The sequence below is a fragment of the Eumetopias jubatus genome, unplaced genomic scaffold (genome assembly GCF_037043125.1).
Source record: "Eumetopias jubatus isolate StellerSeaLion01/CBP00866 unplaced genomic scaffold, mEumJub1_p1.0 scaffold_13, whole genome shotgun sequence".
NCBI lineage: Eukaryota > Metazoa > Chordata > Mammalia > Carnivora > Otariidae > Eumetopias > Eumetopias jubatus.
Genome location: NW_028274819.1, coordinates 44,655,057 through 44,667,305, shown reverse-complemented (window position 1 = coordinate 44,667,305; position 12,249 = coordinate 44,655,057). Strand labels below are relative to the sequence as shown.

General features: G+C 36.9%; 1 protein-coding gene across 2 annotated transcripts in view; it reads left to right on the top strand.

The window, feature by feature from the left end:
- FAR1 (fatty acyl-CoA reductase 1) overlaps positions 1-12,249 on the top strand; it is a 111,561-nt gene that overhangs the window by 69,782 nt on the left and 29,530 nt on the right. For both annotated transcript variants that reach the window (XM_088017998.1, XM_028116768.2), the window contains exons 2-3: positions 7,285-7,480; positions 11,113-11,288. In XM_088017998.1, coding sequence (XP_087874124.1) covers positions 7,292-7,480; positions 11,113-11,288 — 365 coding nt within the window. In that variant the 5' untranslated portion in view covers positions 7,285-7,291. The remainder of the gene's footprint in view (positions 1-7,284; positions 7,481-11,112; positions 11,289-12,249) is intronic.

The window sequence follows — 12,249 nt, the reverse complement described above, 5'->3', positions numbered from 1 at the left end:
CCTCTCACTCTCCTTCACCCATTTTTGCCTATTTGCCTGCCCCTCTTCTCTGGCAACCACTAATCTTTTTCCGTATTTATGGGTCTGTTTCTACTTCTTGTTTATTCATTTGTTTTGTTTTTTAGATTTCACATATGAGCGATAGCATATGGTATTTGTCTTTTTCTGTCTGACTCATTTCACTTAGCATGATACTCTCTAGGTCCATCTTTGTTGTCCCAGATGCCAAGATCTCATTTTTTTTTATGTTGAGTAATATTCCATGCTGTGTATATATATGTATGTATGTGTGTGTGTGTGTGTGTGTGTGTGTGTGTGTGTGTTCACCACATCTTCTTTACCCATTCATCTATGGAGACTTAGATTGCTTCCATATCTTGGCTACTGTGAATAATGCTGCAGTGAACATAGGAGTGCATATCTTTTTGAATTAGTGTTTTTGTTTTCTTTGGGTAAATGCACAGTAGTGGAATTACTGAATCATAGGGTAATTATGTTTTTAATTTTTCTTTTTTTTTCTAATTTTTTTTTAAAGATTTTATTTATTTGAGAGGGAATGAGATAGAGCATGAGAGGGGGGAGGGTCAGAGGGAGAAGCAGACTCCCTGCTGAGCAGGGAGTCCGATGTGGGACTCGATCCTGGGACTCCAGGATCATGACCTGAGCCGAAGGCAGTCACCCAACCAACTGAGCCACCCAGGCGCCCTATGTTTTTAATTTTTCAAGGACCCTCCCTACTGTTTTCCACAGTGGCTGCGCCAATTTACATTCCCTTCAGCTGTGCAAGAGGGATCCTTTTTCTCCAAATCCTCACCAGCATTGTTATTTTTTGTCTTTTTGATACTAATTGTTCTGACAGGTATGAGGGGATATCTCATTGTGGCTTTGATTTGCATTTCCTTGATAATTTGTGATGTTGAGCATCTTTTCATGTGCCTCTTCGCCATCTGTATGTCTTTTTTGGAGAAATGTCTGTTCAGGTCCTCTGCCCATTTTGAATCGGATTATTTGTGGTTTTTGGTGTTGAATTTTATAAGTTCTTTATGAATTTTGGATATATCATTTGCAAGTGTCTTCTCCCATTCAGTAGGTTGCCTTTTCATTTTATTGATGGTTTCCTTTGCTGTCCAAAAGCTTTTTATTTTGGCATACTCTCAGTACTTCATTTTTGCTTTTGTTTCCCTTGCCTGAGGAGACAGGTAGAAAAATATTGCTAAGGCTGAAGTCAAAGAGATTACTGCCTGTGTTTTCTTCTAGGAGTTTTATGGTTTCAGGTTTCCATTTAGGTTGTTAATCTGTTTTGAGTTTAGTTTTGTGTATGGTGTTAAGAAAGTGGTCCAGTTTCCCAACACCATTTGTTGAAGAAACTGTCTTTTACCCATTGTATATTCTTGCTTTCTTTGTCATAGATTAATAGACCATATAAGCATGGGTTTATTTCTGAGCTCTATTCTGTTGCATTAATCTATGTGTCTCCTTTTGTGTCAGTACCATACTGTTTTGATTACTGCAGCTTTGTAGTGTGTCCTAAAATCTGTGATTGTGATACCTCCAACTTTGTTCTTCTTTCTCAAGATTGCTTTGGCTTATTCAGGGTCTTTTGTGGTTCCATACAAATTTTAGTATTCTAGTTCTGTGAGGACAAGGTATTTTTTTGAAGAAAATACTCAGCTGCCACTGTTAAGTGATGTTTTCTATAAGGCAGCTCAAGAACAGTAAAAATAAATATGAATCACATTTCATAGCTCTTCCGCCCCAGCACACAGGAATGATAATGCCGCTGTTTTTCCTCAGTATTGCAATGCTGCAGCTACTTTTCAGCAGATAACAGGAGCTTTAGATATCTTGCTGTGGAGTAGAATCACACAATCAGAATTAAAACATCATGCTCTAGAAGGATTGGCAGCATTTTCTTTCCTGGCTTCCGTCTTTCTAGTAGCTTCTGGCCTCATTGGCAGGACCTATGTGGAAGATGTGACAGGTCTGGACTTGAAAGAAATTCTTATTTATGCTGGCTTCGCCATTAAATTAGTAGGGTGAAATAAATGTATTGGTGGATGGGGGGAATCAAGAATACCTAGACACAGAGTTTAAAAATACTTAGTGCCTGTGAAGTTTTTGGTAGCATTGTGATAAAGTGGGAGACTTGTGGGAATTCTTCCATGAAGAAAACCATGTAAGTCATATGTAAATAGCTTTGGGCTAGTTACCTGAACCTGGTAAGAAGCAGTTTCGTTCTTCAACCTTCTTAGCAAACAGCCTTTATATTGCTAAGCTTGAGGAGACAGAATTAAGTTTGATAAAAATTTTCTGCTGTTTGGTGTTAACAGATTTGCTGTTTAGGCTTTAGAGGGAAGTTGTCTCTGTAGATGAGAGAAGAAAGTATGTAGTTAGTTTAGGGTTGAGCCAATCATATATTGAGGCTGTAAATCCTCAGTTATTAAAGAGAAAACTGCCTGGTATCTTTTTCTGTTTTAAATGCATATGTACACCTGTGGCAAACTTTCTTGTGGCTGATATCTCGTAGGTGCTTAATAATATTTATTGAATAAACTCTTACATATGAAAAAAATGAAGCTTAGAGAATCAGATGACTTGTTCTAGGTCATGTTCTCAGTACACTGTGGTTAACATGTAATTAGCATATAATTGTTATTCATGCCTACCAGATTTGTTAGGTATGTTGATGCACAGTTTCTTCATATCTCCCCTATGAGGTTATTAACATTTTAACTTTATAATACCCTATTGTTTTAATTAGGCTTTTGGTCACTGAAATCTTGAAATAGTCTCACTTAGACTGGAAGCTGGTTATAACTAGAGTAACCGTATAATTTATTGTGCATACTGAAAGACTTCAGAGGGCTCTACTCAAACTTAAGTTGGGATAGCATGTATAAACCAGTTTGTTCCAGGCAAACCAGGACATGTAGTCACACGATGTTTTTATTTTCTAAAGTAAATTTTTTATTGGTCTGTAGCATACATTCAGAAAGTCTTAACCAGTATCCCAGAAGCCTCCCTCACACTCCCTTCTGGTCACTACTTCTTTGCAAGATAACCATTGTTCTGACTTTTAACTGATGAGTTTTGCCTGTTTTTGAACTTTATGTAAATGACACTATATAGTATATACTTTGTGTGTCTGGCCTCTGGCTCAGTGTTCTCATGTGAGCCCCATGCATGTTGTCTGTGGTGATTGTTCCTTCATTTCATGATTGTTCATTCATTTTCTTTTCTGGTTGGCACTTCTTGTGTCCTGTTTAATAAATGTTTGCCTACCCCAAGATGGTGGAGATGTTCTCTGTCATCCTCTAGATATGTAATTATTTTACCTTTCACATTTAAGTGTACAGTCTATCTAGAATTCATTTTTGTGTGTGGTATGAGGTAACAGTCAGGATTCATTTTATATAGGGATAGTGAATTGACTGCAGTATTCTATATTTGTTCCAAAAACCCATTCTTGTAGCTTTATAATATATCTTGTTATACAGTAATGAATTTCTCCGGCTTTGTTGTTCTTAGTGCTTGTCTTGGCTATTCTTGTCCCTTTCTGTTTCTATAACATTTTAGAATCTTAGTTTCCATCCACATGTAAAACAACTTAGAGTTTGATTGGGATTGTATTGAATCTAAGGAGGGTGAGCTGACATTGTATAAAGACGTCTTCTAATCTAGCAATGTACATTGTATATCTATTTATTTAGGTATTGTTTAATTTCTCTCTTTCTCTCAGTTTTAATTTCTCTCAGTTTAATTTCTCTATTTTGTAGTTTTCAGAAGAGCGGTCTCAAATATCTTTTAGTTTATTTCTAACTTTTGGTAGTTTAAAAAAAAACATTATTGAGGTAAAATTTTTACAATATATTAATCATTTGATTTTTTAATTTTTTGTTTTTTGGAAGATTTTATTTATTTATTTGTCAGAGAAAGAAAGAGCGCAAGCAGGCAGAGCAGCAGGCAGAGGGAGAGGCAGAAGCAGACTCTGCTGAGCAGGGAGCCTGATACGGGAGTTGATCCAGGACCCTGGGATCATGACCTGAGCTTAAGGCAGTCGCTTAACCGACTGAGCCACCCAGGCATCCCTGTATTAACCATTTTATTTTATTTATTTATTTATTTATTTATTTATTTATTTATTTATTTATTTTAAATTTTGTTTATTTGAGAGGGATTGAGAGACAGCATGAGAGTGGGGTGAGGGTCAGAGGGAGAAGCAGACTCCCCACTGAGCAGGAAGTCCAATGTGGGGCTCGATCTGGGACTCTGGAATCATGACCGGAGCCCAAGGCAGACGCTTAACCAACTGAGCCACCCAGGCGCACCTAGCAGTTTCTCTTCATTGCCCACTGTCCCTACCCCTCAGCCCCTGCCAACCACCAATCTGCATTCTGTCTCTATGGATTGATTTATTCTGGATATTTCTATACAGGAAATCAATGGAGTATGTGATGTATCTGGCTTATTTCACTTAGTATGTTTTTGAAGTTCATTCCCCTAGTGTAGTATCAGTTCTTCCTTCCTTTTTATGGCTGAATAGTATTTTGTTGTAGGTGTATGCTCTAATTTGTTTATCCATTTATCTGTTGATGGACCTTTTGAGCTATTTGTACTATTCGGCTGTTGCAAACAGTGCTGCTGTAAACATGCATGTACATGTACTTGTTTGAGTACCTGTTGGCAGTTTTTTGGGGGTATATACCTAGGAGTGGAATTGCAAGGTCGTATAATTCTGTGTTTAACTTTTTAAGACACCACCACTGTTCCCCACAGCAGCTGAACCATTTTACATTCCCACAAGCAATGTGCATGGGTTCAGTTTCTCTATGTCCTTATCAATACTAGCTATTTTCCATAGTGTTTTGGTGTTTTGGATGGTGTGATAAGTGGTATAGTTTTGTTGTTGTTGTTGTTGTTACTTGATTTTCTGTGTTGCTGATATAGAGAAATACATTTGCTTTTTTCCATATAAACCTTGTATTTAGTGACCTTTTTAAATTCACTTAATTTTAATAGTTTATGTATTTATTGGATTTTCTTGTTCATCTGAATTTCTAATTTTCACATGCTTTCTTATTCTTCTGTTTCTTTTTCATAGTAGTTTGTTTATTTTATGGATGCAATATTCTTGTGAATGGCTTGAAGAATTTCTATTAGAATTTAAATTCTCTTTAAATTTTTTATTACCTTCATTTCCTTTGTGGTTGATTCTGTTGCTTTTTATTTTGGTCCTTCTTAATTTTGTTAAGCATTTCTTAAATATCTGGTGATCCTTGGTTATCTATTCATATTTTTGAAGGAGCAGGATGATTGGTTTTGGTGGTTCATACTGGCTTCCTCTCAGTTTTTTGAGGTCTGTTTTTCCAAAAGAGCTTTTCTCTAAAGGAGATTATTGATGGAGAGTTCTACGTGAGTTTGTCTTAAGGGCCAACAGCAGTCAGATAGGCTTAGAACCTAAAATTTATTCTGAGGCTCAAGTGCTGTGAGACTTTTTTCCTTTTGGTTGCTTTAGTTTCCTCTCCTGATTCTCCACCTCCCCCATCAAAATTTGTGGATGTTAAGGAGCAATGTCAGGTTCAGCCCTACTTCACTTTTGTTCCTAGCACCCATGCTGGATGTTCTCAGCAGATCTGAATACTAAGTCTTGGGAGCTCAAGTTTTTTTTTTTTTTTTTTTTTTAAGATTTATTTATTTGAGAGAGCGAGAATGAGAGAGAGAGAGAGTACATGAGAGGGGAGAGGGTCAGAGGGAGAAGCAGACTCCCTGCTGAGCAGGGAGCCCAATGCGGGACTCGATCCTGGGACTCCAGGATCATGACCTGAGCCAAAGGCAGTCGCTTAACCAACTGAGCCACCCAGGCGCCCGAGTTCAAGTTTATACAGGAAGTAAGACTGTCATGAGTGGCTCTACTGTTGTGTGAGCAATCCTTTAATTACCTTGATTTCCCTATGCTTTTTTTTTTAAAGATTTTATTTATTTGAGAGAGAGAAAGAGAGTACATGAGAGAGGGGAAGGTCAGAGGGAGAAGCAGACTCCCTGCTGAGCGGGGAGCCTGATGTGGGACTCGATCCTGGGACTCCAGGATCATGACCTGAGCCGAAGGCAGTCGTTTAACCAACTGAGCCACCCAGGTGCCCCTTCCCTATGCTTTAATTCAGCTTGATCCTGAGCTTTGTTCAGGGGGTTGGGATATCTCTTGCCTTTGTATAAGTCCTTTCCTACGCTTGCTTTGCTTGGATTGCTATTTCTTCTGCTATGTTTAGTTTAGTCTTGGCTGTTTCTTCTAGAAATACTTTCCTTCTTTCCTTCCTTCCTTCCCTACTTTCTGCTTGTTAATGGGTCTATTTCTTATCTTCAGATTGTTCTGAATTAATTATTTTTATCATTATGAAAAATTTGGACATAAAACACATGTATCTACCTCCTAGCATAAAGAAAATGTAAATACAATTGAAGTTGAAAGCTCTTCTCTGATTGTATTGCACTCCCTCTCAAACATCTATTAATATTATTGTGTGTGTGCATTTCTAAACAATAGAGAGCATTGTTTTGAATGCGTTTGAGCATTGAAGAGCGACATACTGCATGAATCCTTCTGCATCTTGTTTTTTTTCCATTCATCATGGTTCTTTTGTTTATTTGTTCTCTTAGGATACTATCTTTTCTGCTGTTTTAGTAGAATTTGAACAGGAAGGATAAGTCAACCCATGTATTCCTTTCTGTGACTTTTTTAAAAGGGAGATTTAAGCACCTTTTGGATATATTGTCACTCCAGACATGGAAAAGAAAGGACTTGGTGTTACCTCTTCTTGTTCCAACTGGTGATGATGGGTGAATATGATACGTCACCATGTTATATAAGCTAGGCAATTGAGTCTTGCTGCTGACCTCTATTTGGTGTTATAAATCCTTTTGGAGACAGAAATAGGATTCATTTGAGTGTAGGGTTTAACAGAGGTTTAAATGAAGATTTGGGTTCTTATTGCTGGAAGGAATTTTTAGAGGTCATTTAGTACAAACTATACTAAAGAAGCCAGAGGTGGTGAGTGATTTGTCTGAGGTGATCCAGGGGGAAAACACAGGGATCAGAAGCCAACTTTGCAGTTCGTTGTTCTTTCCATCTTACTACAGTGGACCAAAGGTTAAAGTCCCCTTTTGTTAACATTCGACTTTAAGTTTTGCCTATCCTTTAAAATATTTATTTCGATACCAAGAGATTTTTAGTACATAAGAATTAACATAAATCTTTGAACTGATGTTTATTTGCTGTGTTTTCCTTAGGATCAGAATGGTTTCAATCCCAGAATACTATGAAGGCAAGAATGTCCTCCTCACTGGAGCTACCGGTTTCCTAGGGAAGGTACTTCTGGAAAAGTTGCTGAGGTCTTGTCCTAAGGTGAATTCAGTGTATGTTTTGGTGAGGCAGAAAGCTGGACAGACACCCCAGGAGCGAGTAGAAGAAGTTATTAGTGGCAAGGTAAGTGGGGGGAAAATGATCATTTGGAGGAAAGAAAAGAGTGTGTGTTTGTTTGTATAACTATTGTAATCATCAACAGCTCAGTTTATTTCTTTGGTGTCCTGAAAAAAGTTAGTGAAAAAAAAAATCCTACAGGATGGCAATAAACTGGATATGACTTGTGCTTAGAAGGAGAAAAAAAGCTTTCCTCTGTGATGGGCAAAATTCTATAACAAGTTCTAAAATACCTATATGTTAGATATTTACTGTGTTTTTAGAATATTTGAGACCTATTGTAATTACTAGGTATTTTAGATAGTATTCAGGATAATAAGTAATTAAGAGGTAGTTCTACCTAGTACCTACTATGCTGTGAAACACTGTCCTTTGATAACAGTTAAAAATTTGTAAGCACTGATTGCTCCCCACAACAGTGTTAGGAAGTAGCAAAGTCACATATTCCCATTTGACAAATAAGAACATGATGACAGAGGGGTCATTTAGAATGCAAGAATAGGTCATGCATTTTGAAGCTTTAGAAAAATATATTGATAAGAAAAAATGGAAATGAGCTGGAGTAAAATTATCTCACAATCGTAAGCTTTGAATTCTCTCAGATTGAATGAATTTATCTGACAGTCATTGGCAGTAAGTTTAGTATAGTAGCTATGTAATTTTTTAGTTATTAGGTAGTGTCTAGTACCTTTTAATCACTTGTAATTAGTATGTTTTAATCTCCCTCCCAACGACTCCCTCCTCTAGTAAGAGGTTATTTATTGTTACTCATTTTTTATATTTCAGAAAACATTTACTGTGCATACTCAGTGCTGGGCACTTGACTTGATGTAGGGGGTTGAATTCAGGGATAAATAAGATAGAATCCTTGCCTTAATGGGCTAGAGAGTTTTTAAGAGGGAAAAGGGAAGAAAGAAGGAGTATAGAAGTGTCAAGAGAGACTGGATAGGAGCAATTACTGATGTTAAAGTCTTGGCTGGAATTGAGAGCCTGAGTAAAATGTCAAAGATTTGGGCATCTCCTATGGGGTCTCCAGGGCAGTGGGTCTGAAAACTTTTCCTCCACAATAAGTCTAATATGTAAAGAAAAAGAATGCCTTACACTTAAAGCCTGAAATTTTATTGAACTTTTGTAATTTAGCCTAATTATAAATTATATGGAGTTTAGATGCCAGAAGCTCCTCCCACCTGGCCCCGCCTCCCAGTTGTGACAACCCAAAATGTCTCCAGACATCACCAGATGTTCCCTTGGGGGTGAAATTTCCCCAAGGTGAGAACCACTGATAAACGTCTCCAGGAAAAGAAACTCCATTAATATGGTGGCGGATTGAACTAAAATAATTGACCACGAAATAAATTCTGGAAAGGGAATAAAGCATATCAAAGAGGCCATTAGTGAACATAATAAAGTAGGAACTGGTGGCGTGCCCATGGATTAAAAGCACTGGAAGAGAGGTAGTGTTGAATAAAGAGATGGTGGCTAGAGAAGGGAAGAGTATCAGGTCTGAGATGTAACTTGCAAAGCAGCATGACCCTCTCTTGGTGGTGGGAGATACCTGATACGAAGGGGAGTTAAAGGTTATTGGCAGTGTGGGAGAATGAAAAGTGTGAGTTCAAGGTATTAAAAGTACTTTTCTGGTCATTCCTCAGGTTGCTTTTTTTTCCTGCCCACCCTTTAAACGTTGACATTCTTCAGAGTTCTGTCCTAGGCCTTGATCTCTTCTTACTAGATCCCAGGGTGATGACTCAGCACCCTCTGTTTTATGTGAGACAAATGGTTGTATTTTGATAGATTTGGAAAAAGCTTCATCTAGTCTGGACCAAGGGTGCTCATCACTGCTGCTACCTGGGTGATCTTCTCTTCCCAGGGCTCTCTGTACGTAGTTAGTAAAATTTGTATGGGTAGTCTGGCTCTTCTCTTCCCTGAACTTCAGGCCCGCAGATCCAGTTACCTCTACCAGATGTGTGTTCTCGGTGTCCCACAGGCCCTTTACACCCAGCATTCAAAAAACTGAACTTGTGTCTCCGTAACTGTACTTTGTTCTCTTCCCAGGTTTTCCACCTAATGAGTTTATTCACTTAACAAATGTTTATCATGTCTACATCTTGCCGGGTACTCAGCTGTTTAGGACCTGTGTGCTTATTAGCAAAATAGATGTGGTCCCTGTCCTTGTGGAGTTCACATTTCCTTATCCTTCCTATTCAATCATTGGCCAAGTCTTACTGAATTATTTTAACTCCCCAAATGTTAACGCGCTCTCAGTTCTAGGTGGTTATACATGCGGCTTTCTCTGCCTGGGACACTGTCGTTCTATTTTATAATTTCTGGTCCTTCCCCAGCTGGGTTAGTTGTTTCTCCTGTACAGTCTCATAGCGCTGTAGTATTACCCCTATTTTATTACCTTTAATATAGTATTTTAATTGTGTTTACTTATCTGGCTTTTCCTATCATATTCTAAGTAGCTTTCGGGAAAGATTGTTGCTTTGTTTTCTCAGTATCTAGAAGGTGCCTGGCTCATCTGAAATGCTTAGTAGATATTTAATAATTAATATAAGAACACATTAATATTGAAATCACTAGGTAACAGTAATGGAAGGGAACACTGTTATATCCATTTAGGAAGTGAAAGCGAGCATTATGTAAGGTGTATAGATTTTCTTCCCAGATTGAGAATCTCTGCTTAAACTACAAGTATGGATTTAAATGAAGTGGAGAGTCAAAGTGTAATAGAGCAGTGTTCTGGAGATAGCATCAGTATTTCTTTATAAAATCTGGGATGAAAAATTAAATTTGACTCACAATCGAATGTGCCTTTACGCTGTAATCACCTTGGGATCTAACTGATTCTTTAGTTAATTTATTTCTTCCAGGATACTTAAGGAATATTGAATTTTAGGGTTAGAATCCTGTATATATGATATTTCTCGTTTGTCCAAATTCTGATCTGCGTGTTTGCTTACCAACTTTTTTTCCCTTCAACATATTTTTTTCCCTTTAAAAATTTTGTAGGTTTTACAGATTTAATATAGACCATGAATAATGGTATTTTACTGTAATCTGTAACAGAATAAAACCAAAATAAAATGAAGTGATAAATTAAGATCTGGATTTTAGAAATCTGAATGATCATTTTAAAACATTGTCCTGATGTCTATACTGCTTAAGTCTATTCTGAGGGACGGTGCAATACAATCTAGTCAGCAAAGGCATGGGCAGTTCAAATTTTAACTCTGCAAACTACCAGCTCTGTGTCCTTGTCAAGTTACTTAACCTCTGTGTCTCAGATTTCTCATCTGTAGAATGGGGATAATAAGTGGGTATCACAGGGTGTTTTCTGTACAGAATGATAGCAGTTAAGAATAGCAATTTTAGGATTAACATAGTTGAAGTTTTCGGAATAGCGATCCTTGGTGGGGTGCTAATGGGTTTTAGAAAGTTGAAAAATACTGGGATGGGAGGGATGGCGTGGCTGGGTGATGGACACTGGGGAGGGTATGTACTATGGTGAGTGCTGTGAATTGTGTAAGACTGATGAATCACAGACCTGTGCCCCGAAACAAATAATACTTTATATGTTAATTAAAAAAAAAAAGAAAGTTGAAAAATACTGCTCTAACATATTTTATCCCCTTGGATAGCTCTTTGACAGATTAAGAGATGAAAATCCAGATTTTAGAGAGAAAGTTATAGCAATCAACAGTGAACTCACCCAACCAAAACTGGCTCTTAGTGAAGAAGATGAAGAGATCATCATAGATTCTATCAATATTATATTCCACTGTGCAGCTACAGTGAGGTTTAATGAAAATTTAAGGTAAGTAAAGGTATTTATATGATATTTGAACTTCAGCATAGTTTAAAAATTTGAATTCTTTTTAGTCAAATTGTTTTGAAAGTGATTTGAAACGGTTTGCCCTATGTTAATTGTAGCTTTCAGTGTCTTAAAGAGTGTTAAGAGAATTTTCCTCTTCTTGTTAGCAGTTTAGAAACATTGGACAGCTAATCTGTATATTAGAAGAAGTTGCCTTGAATTTAACTGTAAGGCAGGGAAGTATAGAGTGAAGAAAGAGAAATTTACCTTCAGTAGGTGTGTCAGTCCTAACAGCTAATAGGGTTTGTTTCCTCTTCCCTCCATTCTTTCAGAAGCCTATATCTCAATGGCTTTATTTTTCTACTCTGCACATATCCATCTGAAAATTAGAAAAAAAAATTGAACTCAGGTTTTGCAGAGTAAGATAGAATGGCTTATAAATTTAAGTTATACCTTCTTTTTGTTTTAAAACTTCGTAGCAGTATTAGGGACAGGCAACAGTGGATATAAGTTTAATTAGAAAAATAATTTGAAAAAGAGAAAAATAATTTGGACTTCTGTCAAATGCCTGTTTCAAGAAAAAAATAACATTTTAAATGTTTACTATTTTTTTAAAAAATCTCACAAATATGCATTTCAAATAATGGTGCTTAATTCAGAGGATTCTTTTTGATGATACGTTCAAAAATACTGTTTTTTAATGTTAATCTAATTGTATAGTCTTATGCCAGTTAAAATGGTGCAGACTTTTGTAGGTTTTACAATTACTTGAAGCCCTTCTTAAAATGTTTTTCAGTTAAATTTTGTTTATAAAGGGTTTTGAGATCATTTCCCATAAAGTCTTTAATATAGAAGTATAAATCTTAATTGACATTATATAATGTGTGACAGTTCAGCACCAAAGCATTACAATAAGTTTTGCCTATATTCCAGGTGAGAACACTGTGATAGTCACTTACATTTC